Below are 20,664 nucleotides of genomic sequence, written 5' to 3' on the forward strand. Positions count from 1 at the left end.
TGCTCTGCCACTCCACAGAGGCTGGTATTCTCCTTAAAAATCCAGCAATCTATGATAGCAAGAAAAGCCTTGTTATTAATCTGTGGTGGCTAAGGAGATAAAAAGCACAAGGTCTGAAAATTAAAGGAGTCGCCTCTCTCTGGTGCTACCCTAGGGAAAAGCTGAAGTGATAGCAGAAAGAATGAGGAGTGGGAAAGAATTAGATGTCAAGGTGCTGCATGATTAGGGAAAAAATGGTGCATGACCACGGTTTTGCTGCCATTTTTACCCAGCACTTCTTCCAAACACTGGGGAATTGAGTTTCTATTCTTCTGCCATCTCAGTCACTCAGCCCAATGCATGATGGCACGAGGTTGGTAGCACTTCAATTTATCTCTGACCCAAAACTTTGTGGGAGCTGCAAAAGATGGTATGAAACCTGGGCTTGAGGAGTTGCTTTATCATTTGAGGAAAAATATATTTTGATGTGTTTTTTTGTTTGTAACTCACATAGTTGAAAGGATGGCTATTTCTTGAAGGATTCCTTTTAGCTAAAGAGGAGTAGCATGACTCACCTAGCCTGAGTTTAGGTAACTCCGGGGTAACTGGAGAGGCATGGGAAAATGGCAAGTGTGGGAATAAGATCGCAGTGGCTTTCAATCAAGAAAAAGGAGGCTAGCTCAGTAAAAAAAAAGAAGTTTTTAAAATGTCTGTTCCTTTTTCTACAAAAGGAGCCAAGTATTTTCAAGATACAGATTATGTCAGAGTGTAGTGTTAAGAAGTTAGAATCTAAATTGTTCCTCTGTGATAAGGAAAAAAATAAGCTATTCATATCATTTGGGAAAAAAAAAAGTTGCAAAGTCTTCTTGATTGGGAAAGCAATAAATGCAATGGATTTTTTTACTGATTCAGTCTGGCTTAGAGACCTATTACTGGGACAACAGAGGTTTAGATACAGCCTCTAGGGGTTTGCATGGTGTAGGGAGAATGCTAATTCAGACATTCTCCTTTTTTTTTTTTTTGAGATAAGGGTGTGTAGGTGTTCACAGACTGTGGAGCTGCTGTTTACATCTAAGCAGGCTAGTTTCCTCTTAGGTTTTTTTTGTTCCTTATTTCCTGAACAAAACTTGACACCCCTGCACTCAGTCTCTACCTAGCATTGCATTTAGCAAAGCTTTCTTTTCCGTTCTCCATCATCATCCTATGGAGTGGATAAATTTTGCCGTTGAGCAGTTTTGTATAAATTATGCTAGGCAACTATAAATATGTGCTTTATTTAGGTTCCTCAGTTCTTAATTAAATGATATGTATTTTAATTTGTTTATTTTAAATTGTCTTTTTTTTTTCAGTTAACTATCCAACAACTTAGTTGTCTCCACTTTGAAAACTTCACTGTGACAATGATTGATTAAGTTACAAGTTGTCCAGTAACTCCAGTGTTCCCCAGAGCTAGGCAGAAATGTTTCCTAATTAATCTACAACTGTGTGGCATGATAATGCAACTGACTTGCTTCTCAGAAGAATAAGTGAAATCCATTTGTCTGAAAGCTTTGCTCCTTCCCTTGGATTCACTGATACTTCTGCCTAGATTGAGAGCAATGTCCTGGTCCAAACCTTACCAGGGAATCCAGATTGCTGCCAAACTCCCTCAAATCGGTGTTTAAAGTCAGCTTTTTTTCCATTTAATTAACAAGTAGGGCGTACCAGACTAGCTCCATTCAGTATGAGGCAGCACTTTCCTCATCAGAAATGTACAGAACTTGCCTGGATTACAAGTGCAGAGCAGGACTACTGACAGACGAATATAATGTTTTATCCAGAGAGAAGATATGGCTGTTTGTTGCTGTGACATATTTGTTTCAGGGAATTACTTATTCAAAATAACTCAGAAGAACGAAGAGATCTGTGGATTCTGAAGCATCTATGAATGTTGTAAGTTGCTCGGTAGAGTGACCTGGGGATGGAAGGAGTGCATGTCTTACAGCAGGGGGGTTTCTGGGTGTTAGAAATAACCAGGTAGATAAGCTGCCTTTATTCAGCCTGTCCTCTCTAATCACTCTATTACATACTACTGCTTTCTCTATTCTCTTCCATCTGCATGTATAACAGCACATCTTATGGTTGATAGAAGTTAAGGCAAACACCTTTCCTTAGTAAATCTTGAGTTAATTTCTGTTTAAATATCAGTTACCTGTTTGCTGTTGCTGGCACTATCCCCCTATCTGAAAGAATGAGCATCTGGAATATCAGCATTTCATCAGCAAAACTGACTCTAAATAACTAGTGGCTTATGTTTTCTCCTTTTTTGAATGACTAGCATACGTCAGAAATGGCCAGCTTTTCAGAAGAACACCTCTTGCCAAACACGCTTATTTAGATCTTTAGTCACTTGTTAAAATCTTGGGGTTTCTGTCCTGCATGACAAATTGAGTAATTCTCTGAGAACACGTTATGAAAACCAGTCCTCTTTTGTAACAAAACAGGTTGAATCTTACAGGTCAAAAGTAAGATTTACTTCTGAGCTTAAGATTGGCTGTGCTAGTGATTTCCCTTGTGACTATACAAGCGGCTGATCCTGTTTTTTCCATAATGTAGTAAATTTTTCACTGGTACTCATTGCATACGTGCCATTCACTAAAGGGGAGTTGTGAAGCTCTCTGGATTTCTCTGAAGGTACTTTAAATAACCTGGTCTCACTTGGCATAGCAGCAGATCAGGAGCATGCACCCAGAGAGCTCCTTGTCTCCGCTACGGGAATCATCAGCTCTTGCTATGAGCTTATAGTGATCCTCATATCATCACAATGCAAGGGCTGGTGATTGCATGACAGCAGTATAATACAGGTTTTTTGTAACAGATTTTAACTGAGTAGTCAAATCCTGGATATTACACAAAGATTGAAGCAAATTTGTTGTAGTTTTAGAGTTACAATAGCCAATCTGATATTGCTTTATTCAGATGCTTAATACATGTGGACTAAATCCCCAGTTGTATCTGCTCTCTAACATTTCTTATGCATATAACACACAAAATTGACTTCTGCAAGTAAATGTATTTGTACCTTCTGTTCAAGAATGAGCTCATTACTTACAAAGGGTACCCTAGTGAGGAGTATGAAGTGACAACAGAAGATGGTTATACCATTACCATTCACAGAATCCCTTATGGTGCACAGAATCAGGGAAATCCAGGTACAGTTCTCTAACACGAGACAAAACGAGCCTAGATAGGGCACTTTCCGGAAAGAGATACTTTATATTTGTAAAGTGTCCACCAAAGTTTGTATACACGAGTGAAACTTCAGCAGAGAATTCTAGCTGCCCTAAACAACTTGCAAGATCAACAGGATTTATGTCAAGCACACCTATTTATAATAAAAATCCACTGTAATATGAAGCATATACCCTCATAATAGGAGTTGATAAGTAAAAGTTAAAAAAAAAAACAAAACGGGTAAAGGCTGTAATCTGCCCAATCAGCATGTTTTGAGAAAGCTGTTCCAGCTTTTAATTTTGCTTTGCTTTTGGTTACACCTGCTTAATATCAGTGAGTGATTCATATTTTGGGTAAAAGAAACCTCTGCAAACAGTCCCACACCTTCATTCTTTGTATCAGGGTTCAGAATCTCAAGCTAATGAGATTGAGCTATACAAACAATGACCAGAGGGTGCCAAGATAGTTTTCGTTGGTGTCAGGCAGATCTTTCCATAAATCCTTACAGAAGCTTAGAAGTTCTCTCTTTACAGAAAGGGATGTTTTGTTCTTAAGATTAGTTTTCTCCCTTTAAGTTGGTGCAGGAATGAATCTCTGTATTGAATATGGGACAGTAATGTCCCCGAACTACCAGAAAATTAAGAAATTTTATAAATTGTTGTTTTGTTTTTCATTTGCTTTTCAGCTTTGAAATCTGCTGTGTTTCTCCAACATGGATTATTGGGAGATGCTACTAACTGGGTCACAAACCGGCCCAACAACAGCTTGGGCTTCATACTAGCTGATGCTGGTTTTGACGTTTGGATCGAAAATAGCAGAGGGAATTGCTGGTCCAGAAAATATCAAAATTATTCCATTGATCAAGATGAATTCTGGGATTTCAGGCAGACAGAACTATTGAAGGGCATCTCCAATGCCCATCCTTATGTATATGTTTAAGCTGGCTAAATCAGGGATTTACGTATGTTACTTTTAAAAAAGAATTCTTTACATTCACTTTGTCTGAGGTGCCCCTGTGCACACGTGTGAACTTCAATAATGTTGGAGACTATTTTAATCACTGCTAGAAAATGTTCTTCAAACTAGAGGCATAGCAGCAGAGCAACTCAAAGGAACCTGCACAGGTCATCTCCAAGCCATTCCTCTGTTCTGGAGGCAGTTTTGGAGGCTATTTAGAAACACTAGTCTGTATATTACAACAACAGAAAAATCAAAGAAGGCGAAAACGTAAAAAACATTTGCACTTATTTTAATGAGCTTTTAAAAATAGATTTTTTTCTTTAATGCCAAATTGTATAACATATGTGATTCCATGGAAGGAGCTCTGTTACTGTATCACCACCTGTTCCTTCTGTGTAAATAGTTGCAATTTAACCTGACACTTCTTGAAGTTTTAGTCCTTCTGTTGATGTTAAGGGAGAAAATATCCCATGAAATCTTGAGTAGTATCTTCCATATTCTGTGCCAGAAAAACATAGAACCTGAAATAGCTGAATGATTCACTAAATGGTTTGTACTGTTTCTTTACTGACAAGCCTGTAACAAAAATATGAATTCAATTCAAACTCTGATTTTAAACTTATACACGCCCCTCTTTCAATCTCCTGCCTGCAGTTTTGATGAGATGGCAAATTTTGATCTTCCAGCAGCAATAAATTTCATTGTGGAGAAAACAGGACAGGAAAAGCTGTACTATATTGGCTATTCACAAGGTACTACCATTGGTAAGTTACACACAATAAACCAGTATTTCAGGAAAACAGGAGTAAAATGCAATACGAGATACTGAATGCAGCTGCGGTTTTCATTAACTTTTTGCAGGTCTGAAAAACACAGGATAAGCTGTTTTCAGTATGTAGGCATTTTTAATTTATTATAAAGACAATAAAATATAAGGGGCCAAATGCACTGCTGCTGTAAGTCTGTTGACATAGAATTATACTGGAAATTATTGCGGGCCATGAAAATTGTTTCTTTCCAAGATGCAAGGGTGTGCCCAACAGCAGCTGGTGAGTTGACCAAAATAAACAAAATAGGAAGATGAGAGTACAGAAAGAGAAGTTGGTCAGTTTGGGCAGGGGACACACACAAAAAAGAAAATATAAAATTGGATTGACCGGAAGAAAAACAACTGCTCCTCCTGGTAGTATACGAATTGCATGAATGTACATCAGAAGTGTGCATTTATTTTTAAATGGATTTGGAAGAAAGCTGCAAAGCCAAATATAGAAAGAAATCTCTCTCCACAGAGGGAACTAAAACTACAAGCTGGTAACACAAATCTAGGCTGAGCCACAGTCTCTGAACAATTAACAAGGTTGCTTGTAGGTTTGAAATTGCAGAACAGCATTTATAAATATTGAAAACAGCCTGATGTACAAAGAATTATTTTCTTATTTCCTTATTTTTGTTTTCTCAGGTTTCATTGCATTTTCAACAATGCCAGTGCTGGCTCAAAAAATCAAACTCTATTTTGCGTTGGCACCTGTCACTACTATTAAGTATGCTAGAAGCCCAGCAACAAAACTCCTCTACCTCCCTGAAAAATTTCTCAGGGTATGTGATATCTTGGTTTCAGCTTTTTAACCATATACTTGTTTGTCCAGCTCTTCAAATGGATCTACAGAAAGTGTTTTATGAAATCGACTAATTTGCATGTGGGTAGGTTTACTGTATGACTGAAGCCTTTGGAAGTTCAGACTGGACATTCAGAAAACTTTATCTGGGAAAACAGTGCAGCACTGGGACAGGTTACACAGAGAGGTACAGAGACACAGATCCTCAAAGCTTTCCAAGATTCTTCTAGTCAAAGCCACAACTGATGTGCAAGCTTAGAGCTAAAATATGAATTGGAGTTAAAATTGAACATATCTCTTAATTAAAGGTGAAGTAATACAAACTGAAAAATGCCTGAGCAGCCTGATGCAGTGAAAAAAACACTTAAGTTCTTCCTTTCTTCTGGGTACATCATCTGGCAAATGGATAAAAAGCAAGTGAGAACCACTGAAAGTGCTGGAAAAGAGGAACAGGGCACAAACACCTTGTAAAAACCAAAAAAAAAAACCCAATGTGCAAGTGTACACTCTTAAATGAATGTTACCTTTTTATTTCACAGCGTTTGCTTGGCAAAATAGAATTCCTCCCTCAGACTGAGTGTTTAAGACAATTTATCTTCTATCTATCTATGGTGTAAGTTCTGACTTTCTGTTAGTCAGTGTCACACTGCAAGGAGCAGTCCCCACTACCAGACAGCAACATCTGCTGGTTGCCCCATCACTGGTAGGGGACCACTGCCTCACTCCCCACAAGAGCACATGGCGTTGTGCTTACAATGAACAGCTGCACAAAGTCCCCCAAAACTCTGCCGTCTTCCCTCTGTCAGGCCTTACCTAGAGCACTGTCTCCTGGTTCATACTGTCACTGTTGGTCTCGTTGGAGATCTTCAGTATGCCAGCACACCACAGAAGAATAAATAAAAGCCCTACCTGCTTCATGTTTTCAGGAACTCTTTGCAATAGAGAAAAGAAAACACATATTCCCCCTTGTCCTCCTCCTATCCTTAGACCATCAGGCATGTGCTCAGAGGCCGAGGATACCGCAGGGGTATCTGAGAGACAGTTAGCGGACACTGGGGGTTAAGTTCATGCTACGTCCCATTGTAGCCCAGACCACTTAGGCATCAAAGTTTTGCTCCAGCGTTTTCACTTCAGAGTATGTTCTCTGAGGAAGAATCACACAGCAACTCGTTAAGAAAGCCCCGCAGGCTTAAGGTGTGTTTTATTTCAAATAGTTGTGCATTCCTCAGGCAGTTGCTGTTCCTTTTGCTGTTCTGTCTGACAGCGATCCTCTCTCACACAGGATCTGTTACAGACTTCTGAAAAAAAACCACTTTGGAGCCTAAACTGCTGACTTTCTACTGTATCATTTCCACCTGTTAGATTCTTTTAGATTCTCACCCATCCAGGAAAATGTTCTGGTTAGGGGGTTGTTCTTTCCGTGCTGCTCCAGACCTGACACATCACTGCACCTGGAGTAACTCTAAGGGAGTCTCCGATCGTAGCATTCCAATTTCTGTTTGGTTTATTGATACATGACACTGCTGGGGAAGATACTTTGATGTATATCTGAATAGAAGGGAGGAAGAAAATACTCACTGAATATTTTCTTTCAGAACCAAATTGATGTGTATATTGCACAAATTCCCGCTGGAACTTCTGTGCAGAACGTAGTTCACTGGAGTCAGGTACTAGCAAACTCCTGGAAGACAAAATAGATACTCATCTTTGGCTGAATGGTGTAGCATGGGTATAGCTGATATCCTGCTGTGAAGTCATTGCTAACTTTTTTGGAAACACATGGAACTTTTGGCTTACAATTGAAATGTCAATTCAAAACAGTTTTTCATTGATCTTTCTTTTGCCAGCAGGATAGAGATACCCTATGTGATACAGGTACATTTGAAGCCAATAATGAGATGTTATATTTGTGTAAAAACATGTATGCTGGAAGCTGCATATGCAGTTGTATATATCACTATTTTTATTGTGTACCCAGTACCTTTTATAAATTATGTTTACAGTTCTGTACAGAACTTACCTTAAGAAATTAGTTGTTCGCAATGTGGAGTCAAGAAAAGAGCAAGACATAGGCTGCTTTGTAAAATATCAAATTTTACTAGTAAAAGCCCTTGTATTTTCATCTCTTGCTTTCAAAGTTCTCAATGTCTGGACAGCAATAGAACTATAAATAATAATCCCTTTATTTAGTAGATTCACTACTTAGATTGTACTGTGCTCTGTCACACACAGTACATCCTCAGCAGTTGTGCTGATAGAAGCTGTCATTCTGTCTTTGGGCACACACCTTCAGGATTCCTAAAACCTGAGCTCAGTCACAGAAACTGCTGCATGCAAGACAAGTTTCACAACAGCACTGCAGGCTCTGGAGCAGAGCAGGAAACCGCTGTGAGCACAGCAAGCTTGCGAGGGGGTTAATGTACTTTTCAACACAGCAAACATATGGATATTTTTGAGGCATTTACTCAAAATCAAACAATTATTTTTTGGCTGTGAATTTATATAAAGTATTAGATTTGATTAAGTTTCTGCTTTAAGCTAGATCTATAAAGAAAAAGGGTTACAAAGGCACAGTGGAGGGAGCTCTGCAAATTGACTCAGGTTTAATTCGACATCTAGCCACAGACTGGCAAGTACCAACATGCAGGATTAAGACTTAAGTCTTCATTGTCATCGCTGCTATTACTATTAAAGGAGTTAACAGACAACTTACCTTCAATATTAAGATCCCACATCCCAATATTAAGATGTTACTACCATCTCTCGTGGTAGTAATAACCTATGCTGTAGGCAAAGCCAAGGACCACAAGGGAAGAACTGGACATAGTGACTTCTATATTCAAACCAGACAGGGAAGAGAAAACACGTGAAGGAGCCACTCACAGAGCTGAGGGATGGCAACATGGCTGTCAGAAGACGACATGGCAGCAGCAGTGAGGGGAACTTGCTGGAGGCAGTTGTTAATAGCAATTTTACAAACTAGAACACATTGTCTGCAAAAGCATCCCAGGGTCTTTCTACAGGAGAAGTGATTTTTTTTTTTTTTTTGGTTCTGACAAAAACATTTTATTTCTTTTCACTGATTGAGACTTTTAATTAATTTACTGTTGTCTCTTTCATAGCTCTTAGAAGAACTTCAGTTGAGGCTTTAGATTGGCGTCAGAAGCACAGTAGGGAAAGAACACATAAACTTCCTGAATGATGACTTTACAACTACCCTTCTCTTCTTCATCCTCTTAGGAGGCCCATTTGGGGAAGTTCCAAGCTTATGACTGGGGCAGTTCAAACAAGAACATGGAAAAATACGAACAGGTATATTTGGTGAAACAATATTATCACCCTTGAACAGCACAGAAGCACAGAAGAAGAGAGCAAGGCTGTAGTAGGAGGCACATTTTCAGAATGCAAGTAGATGGATTTAGTCACCACCATCTGTGTTACTGCTTCCCAGTTTGGAAGTCAACCGGGAAAACGTGCAGGCACTAATGGCAATAATGAGAGAGTGCAAACCTTTTTAATTAAATGATCAATAGGAATAGGAGGAAGTAAGGGTAGGAAAAATAGAAACTGAGTTTTGAAAAAGAAGAGTACATCTAGTAGATTAGGCCAAAGAGGCATCTTGGCTGCTAGCATGTTTGACAGTTGCCAATGCATGAGAGATCGGGGAAACAATATTAGGAAGAGGGCAACTGGAGAGCACTGATAGCTACTCCTAGATTCCAGCAGGCAGAGACAAAAGGACTTTGTACTCAAGCAGTCACTGAGGAACATCTCATCCATCCAAGACGCTAATCCCATCCTTAACACCCCTACCCTTTAGGTCTCTACAACAGCCTATCATTAAGAGTTACATGTTTTAATGATGGCTTGCATGAAATGCAACTTCCTTTGTATTGTCTTGAATTTGCTTGCCTCTGGAAAGTCACTAGATGCCTTCTAGGTTTTGTGTTATGAGAAGTAATGGGATAATTACTTCCTGTGCTCTTTCTTCATGCTATTCATGATTGTATGAGACTGTCTCCAATCCTTGCTCTGGCCTCTATTTTCCAGACTCAGGAGTCCTAAGCTACTTCCTCTCTCCTCCTCCAGAAGTCACTTCATGCTCCTTTTCACTCAGGTCACACATTGTGTTTTCTAAGTAGATCACGTATGCCTTCCGCGGCATGAACGATGAAACAACTAATATGGGGGTTTATCCAGAATCATCCTGACATCTTCTGTCTTTTTCTGGGCTCCTGTCCTATGAGTTCCTAGCTGAGAGGGCAAAGACCAGCAGTAACTCTGTCAACTCAAGAGGCATTTTTCCTTTGGCTATGCTATCAGCTGGGTCATCCCTGCAAGCACAGACAGAAAAGGCGAGCAAAAGCACTTCCTTCCCACTTGTTTTAGGCACCTCTACTTTGAACAGCAATGGAAGAAAGCCCCAAATTCTTGTTCAAAATTTGCTGTGCTTTCCAGGTCATTCATTCCTGTACTGCTTCATGTTTTCCAGGCTACTTCTCCTCTATACAATGTAGAAGAGATGACTGTGCCAACTGCAGTATGGACTGGGGGACAAGACTTGCTCACAAATCCCAAGGATGCAGCAATTTTACTGTCTCAAATTAAGAGGCTCATCTATCACAAGAGGATTCCTGAATGGGAACAACTGGACTTCATCTGGGGATTGGATGCACCTTTGCACATGTATCATGAAATTATTGATCTGATGCAGAAATATCCTTAACCCACAACCGCTAGCCATACCTGACTCATTCAACAACACTTGCTTTCACTGGGTATGAACAAAACCTTTTGCATCAGATGGTTTCTGTTGGAGTCAGAGAAGGGGTTCCTCCTGATGCTGTTTGCACACCACATGTCACTGCAATGCCTTTTGCATCCTGATGGTGCTCTTCATATTTTCTGGCAACCTTATGAGTCAGTAATCACTTTTTAATTGATACAGCCTAGATTCTGCAATAACCGTTCTTTGCTAACAGAAGACAGGGCTTTCTTGCAAGTCTGCTTTCTACTTTAGACCCTAAAAGTAATGAAAGCGCTAACTTTCTCTGGGTATGGTCAGTCATCTCAACAAGTTTTCCATTCTTCATATTGTTTCTCAGATTATTGGGCTGGCGGTTCTTGAAAGGCGTAGTGTAAGTTAAGACTAATTCCAGCAGTTATTATATTAATTAATTTTATTATTAGATGAGACAATGACCAGAAAGTAAAAACTGAGTTCACACAAAAAAATTCACTCCTGAAAAATAGACGGTTTGTCTTCATTTGAAACAGAGCTGCTCACTGCAAGGGATACAGGGAGGGTAGACCCAACAGAAAACAATAGTCAGTCTCATGGTTCAATCCTGCACCTGAAGGATGCATGGAAACTTGGGTTCAAGGCCCCCCCTGAGATAGAGAAGTCTTGGCAGACTCAGTCTGTGCTGACAACGCTTTCAGGATCTGTGCATGTGAACTTTCCAGGGTGGGACAAAGGAGCTAATTTTGTCTTGGCAATGACAGCACTTCAGTGGCACACTTTGGTTCAAACTTACACTCTGAACCCAGCGGGAACCTCACATCTCTTGCTATTTCACATGGAAGCTACTGGCTACCACAGACCTGAGCTGTTCTAACCTTTATCATGGCTCTGAGAAGTCTCTTTGTGGTTTAAACAATAAAATGAAAAGTAGCCAAACATCACTAGAAATAATCCATCTCCATCCCATGGGTATTTAGAGCACTGGGAAGTACTGCTTTGAAAGCAGTGCTGAAGAAACTGTCATCCTATTTAATTTTTATTTTGGGGGATGAGGGATTCTGGCTCTAGGAATCTTATTTCAAAAATAGTAGTTACTGCACAAAGACACTCTCTTGAAGGGTAGCCTCCATGGTTATTAGGTTACAGCATTATGGACCGCTGTGCCTTCACAATGATATGCCATTAGCTTTACTGTGCAAAGAAACACAGTGCATTTAGGGGTTTCCTTTCAGCATGGCACTCTCATTCTCCATTTGAAACAAATGTTAACATGGGCCAAGTCTGAGATGCTAACCAGGCCAGGTACAGCTGTTACACTAAGACAGTTCTCTGGTGACACTATGTGACCAAAGGGTCAGTGTCTCACTCTGCAAAATAGTTCATTAGTCAAACAAATTAACCATGGCTGGTGCCACTTCTGTCCCTTTCCTTTCCAAGACAAACAACAAACCTGTTTCACCTCCTGAGCCCACTGCTGAAGCCTGTTTCCTTGTGCTTCATGAATGTAAATAGAGCTGAATCCAAACAAGAGCTCCCCTCCAGACAAGGACATTCCTTACACCCCATACAAATTCCTGGGGACAAATATTCTCCAGAGAGTCAACCCTTCAACTAGCTCACTGCTTGTAAGGGAAATGCATGAGGACTTGAGATGTACTTTATGAGTTTTCAATACTTACAATGGGAAATGCAACAGCAATATACCTGAAAGAAGCCAGAGCATCCCCTAAATTAACCTAGAAAAGAAATTACAGCTGTGCAACTGTCTTGCAACCTAGGAGACCACAGAGCAGGCAGAGTGTCGAATTTTCTGGAAAATCAGTAAAACCAGCTTGGGCAAGCAGCATTGGAAACACCATGGGGACTGTTGATCCCACCTTGGGACATGAGGAGGGACTAGATATCATGTTGTAGAAGTCCTTCTGAGTGATTAATTTACGTTTTCATGAGTTATTGTCACTTAAAGACGTCAAAGCAGGCACGTTATAATGTTTTTTACTGAGAAATTACCAAATTACCTTTTTCATCATCTTGAACAATGTTCTCTACTTTGTATGTAAAGCAGAGCTGGTACTGTGGCTTCACTGACATCCTGGTCTTTTTCCACTCCTTTCCTTCCCCCACCACCCCAAGGGCATTGTACTATTTGCAACAGTGTTCCCAAGAGCACATCCCTTTCATCTGGTGTTCTTCTAAACGCTCATCAGTCCATAATGAAACACAAGTACTTCTGAAGACATTTATGAATTAATTGGCTGAAAGGGCTGGTCCTCACTGGTAGGAGAATTCTACTCTGTTTGTAGTCTAGCTGCCTAAGGACACAGAATGTGTCCTTTTGCCCATGGTCATAGAGCCAATTTCAGTGAGGACTGAGTCCTCAGGCGGACTACAAGTAATTCAGTAGTTAGGCAAAGATCTCCAAAGATACTATGTTTTCACAGTTGATGAAAATGGCTTGGGAGAAACAAGAACCCTTATTCAGTTGCTCACTGGGAGAAAATTTATATAACGTGTTCAAGCTTTCTTTGGTACCAGAAGGTCCCTATAGGAGCCATGTCAACTCTGAGAGGCTAATGTAGAAGAAGATGGGTTCCAGGAGTTGTGCTGCTCACTGAAAATCAGACTTAGGAGTCTGTGTGTAATGTTAAAGTTAATATAAACCAAGTTAAAAGCAATAGCAGATAGAGTGTTCTTGAGAGAGTATGTTGAGAGAAGCTGGACACTTCCTCCTCTTCATCCTAAAAGATTACATTTGGAGCAGCCCCTCAGTTGGGCAACAGTACAGGTCAACATTTGCCACAGCCTCAGGGAACTGGAACACCCAGGTCCCAGCTAAACATCCTAACCACTGGTTTGTAGGTACTTCTTAAACTCTCCTGTTCCATGGTGCATTTTGGGTTTGTGAATTTAACCAGATGATCTTTTTCATCACAAAGATTTCCCCACCTCTGAAGCACTGCCAAATCAGCACTTAAACACGCTCTACAATACAGGCTGCCAACTCATGACACTCACGGCTGCTACCCTGAAGTGCTTATTGTGCTTTGACTTCCTTTTATCAGCGCAGGTTTCTGCCAGTGAATCAGTCTGCTAGTGGAGACAGACCAGGAACTGCAGCAGAAGACACAAGCACGGCAGGCAAAGCAGAGGTAAGTCACTTGTGCATACGTGTTCATGATCTTTTCCTCTGTTGCCTGTCTCCAGAAAGATGTTCAGTCTCGGGTTTGTGCAGTGGCTTGTACGAATAGACTGCTTTTTGCCTCTCTTATCTGTAAGCCTATTGCTATGCACAGAAGGGCTTGTGTTGTTCAAGTCACAAGATAAAGAGGTTTAATCTCTACAAAAGAAAAAAAAAAGAGTAACTTTAATTTTCCTCTACTTGTTTTCTTCAGTGTTAGAACAAGGGAATGAAAGTCCCAGTATTGCACCAGTGTGTTTAAACTGGATCTCCTGCTTTTGCAGTGTAACACACGTGTATGTTTTGTTAGTGAGTACGGCAGCAGATTCTTACATGCATTCAGTCACAGTTGCTTCCCTGGTTGGTGTGCATATGCCTCACAGCTTGTATGAAATAAATTTTGGACTGCTTAAAGCACAAAGATAGATGGATAAATTTCTGAAGGGTTTGTATCTTAGTTTCATTAAATCTTAAAAGTACCTAAAGAACTTTCAAGGGCATTTTTCTCTCTGACCTTTTTTCCTTCTAAATATGTTAATTTTTGACAATCTACCATGCCCAGTTTTTTCATATGACTTCATCTCAGTAGATAAAGTAGCTGTTCACATCTCCTAACTGTCTTTATTCCTGAAGCTTCAGGGAGCAGTGGTCTGCCAAGATTAATATTACTTAGCCTGCTGTATCTGATTTAAAAGGTGAATACCTGGAAGTCCATGAGCCATGCCAGCTAAGCCAGGTGAGGATAGAGTGCATTAAGAAAAGTTTGCCCTAACAAGAGGAATAATTCAGCCTCTGCATTGCCTCAACTAGTCTTGGTAGTATTTTGAAAACAAGCCGAGACATTAGCAGAACTTTTCCTTCCCAAAGGAGATTCTCTGTGCAGGGAGAGGGAACCATCTTTTACTCCCATTAGAACAGAGTAAACCAGCAGAAAGAAAAAAAAAAAAAAAAAAAAGTGTTGTGCTGACTGAGTATGTAATTGTGAGGCTTCCTGTTTTGGAAATAGAAATTAAGAAGCATTTGCTATACAAAGGTAATCAAATGGAGTGTGTTTTGATGCCAACTTTAAAGTTTTGGATGTTTCCAAGCACTGCTTCATTCCAAATGTCTGATGATTCAGGAGGTTTGACTTCTCTAAATTTGTTCAGTCAAATTTAAAGGTTAAATTGAAGATCAGAAAAAGTTGAAACTCCTTCTCCTATAAGGAGATTTAGAGAGTGCAAAAATCCTTTGATTACTCCTCCCTCACTCCAACAAATCCTGCTCATCTTCCCCATTACTACCCAGGGAATACTGTTATATTCTCTTGATCTGTAGCTCCATTTCCAAGTCCAAATAAACTTCATAGAGCAGCATGTCTCATCATAGCAGACATCTTATGCTAGAATCAGACTCCAGAAACATGTAGCTGCATGAGAACCTCTGTTCTTCATTAAAAATTAGATTCTCCATGTATAGTGGACCTAGCAATGACTGGTTTCAGAAAGACCTGTTTCTGAGTCTGCTTAACTTCCTAATGCAAACTATAAGCAATTTTGCTGATGACACCAAGCTGCATAGTGCAGTCAACACACTGAAGGGAAGGGATGCCATCCAGAGGGACCTTGACAGGCTGGAGAATCATAGAATCATAGAATCATAGAATGGTTAGGGTTGGAAGGGACCTTCAAAGGTCATCTAGTCCAACCCCCCTGCAAGAAGCAGGGACATCCTGACTAGGTCAGGTTGCTCAGAGCCTCATCCAGCCTGGCCTTGAACGTTTCCAGAGATGGGGCCTCCACCACCTTTCTGGGCAACCTGTTCCAGTGTTCTATAACTCGCATCGTAAAAAATTTTTTCCTAATTTCTAATCTAAATCTACCCCCCTCTATTTTAAAACCATTACCTCTCGTCCTATCGCAACAGGCCCTACTAAACAGCCTATCCCCATCTTTCTTGTAGGCCCCCTTGAGGTACTGGAAGACTGCTATCAGGTCTCCCCGGAGCCTCCTCTTCTGCAGGCTGAACAGCCCCAACTCTCTCAGCCTGTCCTCATAAGAGAGGTGCTCCAGCCCTTTTATCATCTTCGTGGCCCTCCTCTGGACCTTCTCCAACTGGTCCATGTCCTTCTTGTGCTGGGGGCTCCAGAACTGGACACAGTACTCCAGGTGGGTTCTCACCAGGGCAGAGTAGAGGGGGAGAATGTAGACCTGTGTGAATCTCATGAAGTACAACAAGGCCAAGTGCAAGGTCCCAAGCACAGGCTGGTCAGAGAATGGATTGAAAGCATCCCTGAGAAGGACTTGGGGGTGTTTGTTGATGAGAAGCTCAATATGAGCCAACAATATGCACTTGCAGGCCAGAAAGCCAACTGCATCCTGGGCTGCATCAAAAGAAGAATGGCCAGCAGGTTGAGAGAGGAGATTCTACCTGGAGTACTATGTCCAGCTCTGGAGCCTCCAACATAAGAAGGACATGAACCTGTCGGAGAGAGTCCAGAGGAGGGCCATGAAGATGATCAGAGGGCTGGAGCACCTCTCCTATGAGGACAGGCTGAGAGAGTTGGGGCTGTTCAGCCTGGAGAAGAGAAAGTTCCAGGGAGACCTTATAGCAGCCTTCCAGTACCTAAAGGGGGCCTACAAGAAAGCTGGAGAGGGACTTTTGACAAGGGTGTGTAGTGATAGGACAAGGGGTAATGGCTGTAAACCGAAAGAGGGTAGATTCAGACTAGGCATAAGGAAGAAATTCTTCCCTGTGAGGGTGGTGAGGCACTGGCACAGGTTGTCCAGAGAAGTTGTAGATGTCCCATCCCTGGAAGTGTTCAAGGCCACGTTGGATGGGTCTTTGAGTGACCTGGTCTAGTGGAAGGTGTCCCTGCCCATGGCAGGGCAGCTGGAACTAGATCATCTCTAAGGCCCCTTCCAACCCAAAGCATTCTATGATTCATTCTATGATAATACAGGCAGGTGTCCTATGAAATTCTCTCACAAAGCCTGATGCCCAGCCATGCATGCTGTGGCTGCTTTGAAGTTATATGGACATTGACTACATAACTAGTTCACTCTTGCTAACTGCTCAGCTGAGCGTAGACCATACAACAGCTGCCTTCAGCCTGCCTTTCCCCCAGAAGGGCACTAACCCCACTGAATAGTCCTGTCCCAACAAACAGTCCTCAGGAGCTCCTGTGAACTCCATTACCTTACAGGCTTGTGTTTCAGTACTGAAATTGGCAGATATTTACTAATGACATCAAAAGTTAATTGCAGAATAAACAGAAAGGTGAACTAACATAAACACACCACGGTCATAGTAGCATGCCCTCTCCTTCTGAGGAAACTAAGCCTACAAGAGCAGTAATGTCCCCAGTCATTACTGGTGAGGCAGTCTTACGTGACACACCTTGATGTCACACCTTGCATTACATGTTCCTTTTGTCCCATGGATTCCATTGTTGAGCATGTAGGCAGCCTGCCTGATCTTTATGGTCTTTATCCAAGTGCAGAATGGCTGGTATTTTTCTCTTCACAACCCTCATTCTCTCCTCACACATGCAGGCACAGCATACAACGACAATTACATGTATAAGGACATTTCCAGAACGTGTAAGCACAGCCCTGATCTTCATTAATAAATCCTTTTTATTAGTACTCATCAGACTGGTAAGAAAATTCCTATCCTGCTTACTTGCAGCTCTCCTGTAGGCAAGGAGTACTGGTCATGTCAGTACTTCTCTTGGTCTCCAAACAGTTTCAACTCATAGTCCCACACCCAGTAACTTTTTGGGATACATAATCTGCTCTTCTCTTTTCTAGGGAGCATTTGAGTCAAAATTTGCATGTTGAAAAAAAGGTCTAGGAAGCTCACAGAGAGCACTGTTCCTGCAATCACTGACTGTGTTCCGGAAAGTAAAGACTAAAACCCGAAACATATCTACTGTAGGTAGAGTCAGCATAAACTGGTGCTAGATAGACTGGACTCTGCAATTTCTATTCAGAAAATCTAATCTGGTATCATCAGTCAACTCAGGAAAGGGCAAGGTCTTACCTCCCCATGACCAAGACAAGATTCATGATATGGACAGCCATTTCTAAGAGATAAAGGAAACAGGCTCTTGGCAACATGAAGGCAGTCTCAGGATCCATTGTTCATTGCTCTAAAATCAAAGAATTCCATGGTTTCTCAGCCAGTGGCAGCCATCAGTTTTGAGAGACAGAAACTTTGGGCTCTGAAGTAGCAGTAGGAAAAAGACAATTATCTGAGAATAGCAGAGTAGAATTTTGAAAGAAGTGAGCAGCAAGTGGCTGGTGAAGAAGCCCAAAGGGATGGTAAATAGAGACCTAGATTACTTAGTTTCAGTCTGAAAGGCAAGGTTGACTGGGAACTGGTCTGGGGCACATCCTCCCATGATGGAAGCACAAGCTGGCACTGATCTGGGGTAAGCATGTTCCCCTAAGCCAATTACGTCTTCTCCCAGAGTCCCTGAATCACTCCTGGCCCCTGCACAACCCTTCCTGCGCCTCACTGACTGATCCCTCACTCCAGTACACCACCATCCAGCACCAAGAATAGCATTTGATCCCAAAGGAGTAGTAGGCAGGTGGAAAGAGAGCCCATCTCAAACCTCTCTCACCTCATTCCTGAGGAGACAGGAAACAAACAGTGCTTCCTTCTCCTTTCACCTCTCCTGCTGGCAGAGAAGCATGGTATCTTGCATGATATCCCCAAGCGTGTTCCTGTTCTACAACCCTCCCTGTCACACAGCATGAGCTGTGGACAGTCCCTCCTCACACAGGTTCTTATTCTGGCAGCCCCTTGGGGAACAGACCTTGGGCAACCTTCAGGAGACTCCCCACTTGGGTCTTCCTGTGGAATGCCACGCAACTCTTCCTAACACAAACACCCCTGCATGTGCTCTTTCACACAGCCCCAGGATGTGGTGCCTCCTCGTGCTGCTCTGCTCCCAAGGAATCACCTTCATAGCAGGATTCACAATGCCCTCCACTCTGAATTCAGACAAAAGCCAGTACAGGAAGACTCGCAATCCAGAATGCTTTATGAATGTTGTAAGTTGTCTCACTTTCTCTCCAAGTACCACCACCCCTGCCCCATCACTAACAGTCCCTGTTAGGAGGCTAAGAAGGGCCCCTTCTACATTTTCTATTTTCCCAACCTACGTTTTCCAAAACCACTGCATTAGAGTCACCGCTCCAACACGGGTCAGCTCTGAATGTGCCAGAGACAGAGGTAACTCTTGCACATTGCATGACAGACATGTAGCACTGCAATGGAGAGTGCTGGCTGCTGCTTTTGGCTCCAAGGACAGGCAACACCCCAGAACATCCTGAGAGGCGGTGGGGATCCAGGCTACTCAGTTTTGACCCCAGCAGGAGGACTCAGCCCTGGGATGTGGCCAGAGCACAGACTACACACTCCAGTCCATACCAAGCTGAGCAACTGACTTTTGCTGCCTGCAGTTAGGGTGAACCTCAACAGATATATGATGAATATGAGCCTGGGCCATGCCTCATGATGCTTATTTGCAGTCATCTTACTCCACACATGTTGCTGTTCTGGGCTACCACACAAAGAGGAGGGTGCAATCCTGGCAAGAGGACAAAGATCCCTCTGGCACAGTGATAGGGAGCACATGCCTAGATGAAAGATTGATGCTTCTATCCAAACAGTCTGAGCTGCCAGAGAGAATTCCTTTGCAGTGGGGGCAAAGGCTGGTTTCCAGTCTGAAGTGAAGCAAAGTCCTCCCCTCCTGTAGCAATCTGTTTGCTCAGTACAATGGCAAGGGAGGTTGAACCTCTTCTTCAAACAGCAGATTCTCACAACACAAAGTAATCCAAGACCCCTTGCTCTGAATCACCAGAGATTTCCTCACAGTACATGCAAAATTAGGTGTAGATGGTCTCATGAGTTCCTTCGTGACAAGAGCTCCACCCTTGTTTACCCTGCCTGCATGGCTTGCCTAACCCCACTTTGGTAAGAAAGCATTTATTACGGATGAAAACACACAGCTTTAGTACTGTCTTATGCAGATACTGCTGTGTATTTAATCTCTAGAAAGGCATGATCTGTATCAGCCTTGCAAAACATGACAAAATGTCTCCCAAGAGGTTAGTCACTCAATACAGCTCTGCTTTGTCCCATAATATGGGGTCAAATACCAGGCAACTACCACCTAAGCAAGTCTGAAGAAGACTTCTAATGCATCTTCTCACAAGACCTGTAATATTTGTTCTCAGCCATAGCCCCTATGGCGAGGGGCTTTGCACTGCCATCACAGAACAGCCCACATCCACGCTGCTCAGCTTGGTTACCCTCCAAAACAGGACAAATTCCATGTTAACAAACTGTCTTTTGGCTTCCCACAGAGTGAAATTATCAGATATCATGGATACCCCAGTGAGGAATATGAAGTTCCCACAGAGGATGGATACATTCTTGGTGTTTTCAGAATTCCTGCTGGGAGGAACAGCCAAAATACAGGTGTGCCACAGTTACAGGACATAAGGAAGGTCTGAGACCCAGTACTTACGTGGCTCCCTCAACTTTCTCCTTTGCACATGTAGTGGCATGCTGCACACTCTTCCATCTCAGCAAGAGCACCTAGTCAGGAATGTGGCCTGAACTCTGAATCCATCTGAAGTCCACACACTCAGTGTCTGTCTTTATTTCAGACTTTTCTAAAAATTTTGTCATATCCCAGTTTTTTCCCCTCATGTGGGCTGGGAGAGGGCTTAGTAGACTGGATTTGGCTAGGTTTTGCATTAACACCCTAATTAATATATATTCAGAATAGAATCCTGATAACAAAGCCTTACAGGTTAGACATATGAATATTACTTCCCAGCCTTCTGAAGGACAGGGGTGTTCTTAAGGAAGGTGATAAGAAATCAGGTCATCAATGAAAAGCAAATGCATTTCATCTGTATCATCACATTTTTGGAATGGAATAAAAGTTTCTCCCTAGAATTTGAGGTACCCTG

The 20,664-nt window shown here is 41.9% G+C and overlaps 2 protein-coding genes across 4 annotated transcripts in view; both read left to right on the forward strand.

Annotated features, from left to right (window-relative positions):
• The first annotated feature begins 216 nt into the window (after nt 1-216).
• LOC104480375 (lysosomal acid lipase/cholesteryl ester hydrolase) overlaps nt 217-20,664 on the forward strand; it is a 29,169-nt gene continuing 8,721 nt past the window's right edge. The window contains exons 1-5 of one of the 3 annotated variants that reach the window (XM_086751841.1): nt 1,826-1,911; nt 9,009-9,080; nt 13,580-13,661; nt 18,594-18,732; nt 20,050-20,164. In XM_086751841.1, coding sequence (XP_086607967.1) covers nt 18,601-18,732; nt 20,050-20,164 — 247 coding nt within the window. In that variant the 5' untranslated portion in view covers nt 1,826-1,911; nt 9,009-9,080; nt 13,580-13,661; nt 18,594-18,600. Of the gene's footprint in view, nt 353-1,825; nt 1,912-9,008; nt 9,081-13,579; nt 13,662-18,002; nt 18,105-18,593; nt 18,733-20,049; nt 20,165-20,664 lie in introns of those variants that run through there. The other 2 variants (XM_086751843.1, XM_086751840.1) reach the window with 2 other exon arrangements.
• LOC104480378 (lipase member M) lies at nt 1,819-13,197 on the forward strand. Its single transcript, XM_086751844.1, has 8 exons — nt 1,819-1,911; nt 3,053-3,170; nt 3,878-4,076; nt 4,807-4,916; nt 5,612-5,748; nt 7,364-7,435; nt 9,009-9,080; nt 10,261-13,197. The coding sequence occupies exons 1-8, from the start codon at nt 1,903-1,905 to the stop codon at nt 10,492-10,494; spliced, it is 951 nt and encodes a 316-aa protein (XP_086607970.1). The 5' UTR covers nt 1,819-1,902; the 3' UTR covers nt 10,495-13,197.

Source organism: Chlamydotis macqueenii, chromosome 7 (assembly GCF_036417535.1).
Source record: "Chlamydotis macqueenii isolate bChlMac1 chromosome 7, bChlMac1.mat, whole genome shotgun sequence".
NCBI lineage: Eukaryota > Metazoa > Chordata > Aves > Otidiformes > Otididae > Chlamydotis > Chlamydotis macqueenii.

Excerpts from the sequence above, each read along its gene's own strand:
- LOC104480378 (XM_086751844.1), top strand. Across the intron at positions 4,917-5,611 it reads TTCACAAGGTACTACCATTG|GTTTCATTGCATTTTCAACA; the intron begins GTAAGTTACACA and ends TTGTTTTCTCAG. Across the intron at positions 5,749-7,363 it reads TCCCTGAAAAATTTCTCAGG|AACCAAATTGATGTGTATAT; the intron begins GTATGTGATATC and ends ATTTTCTTTCAG.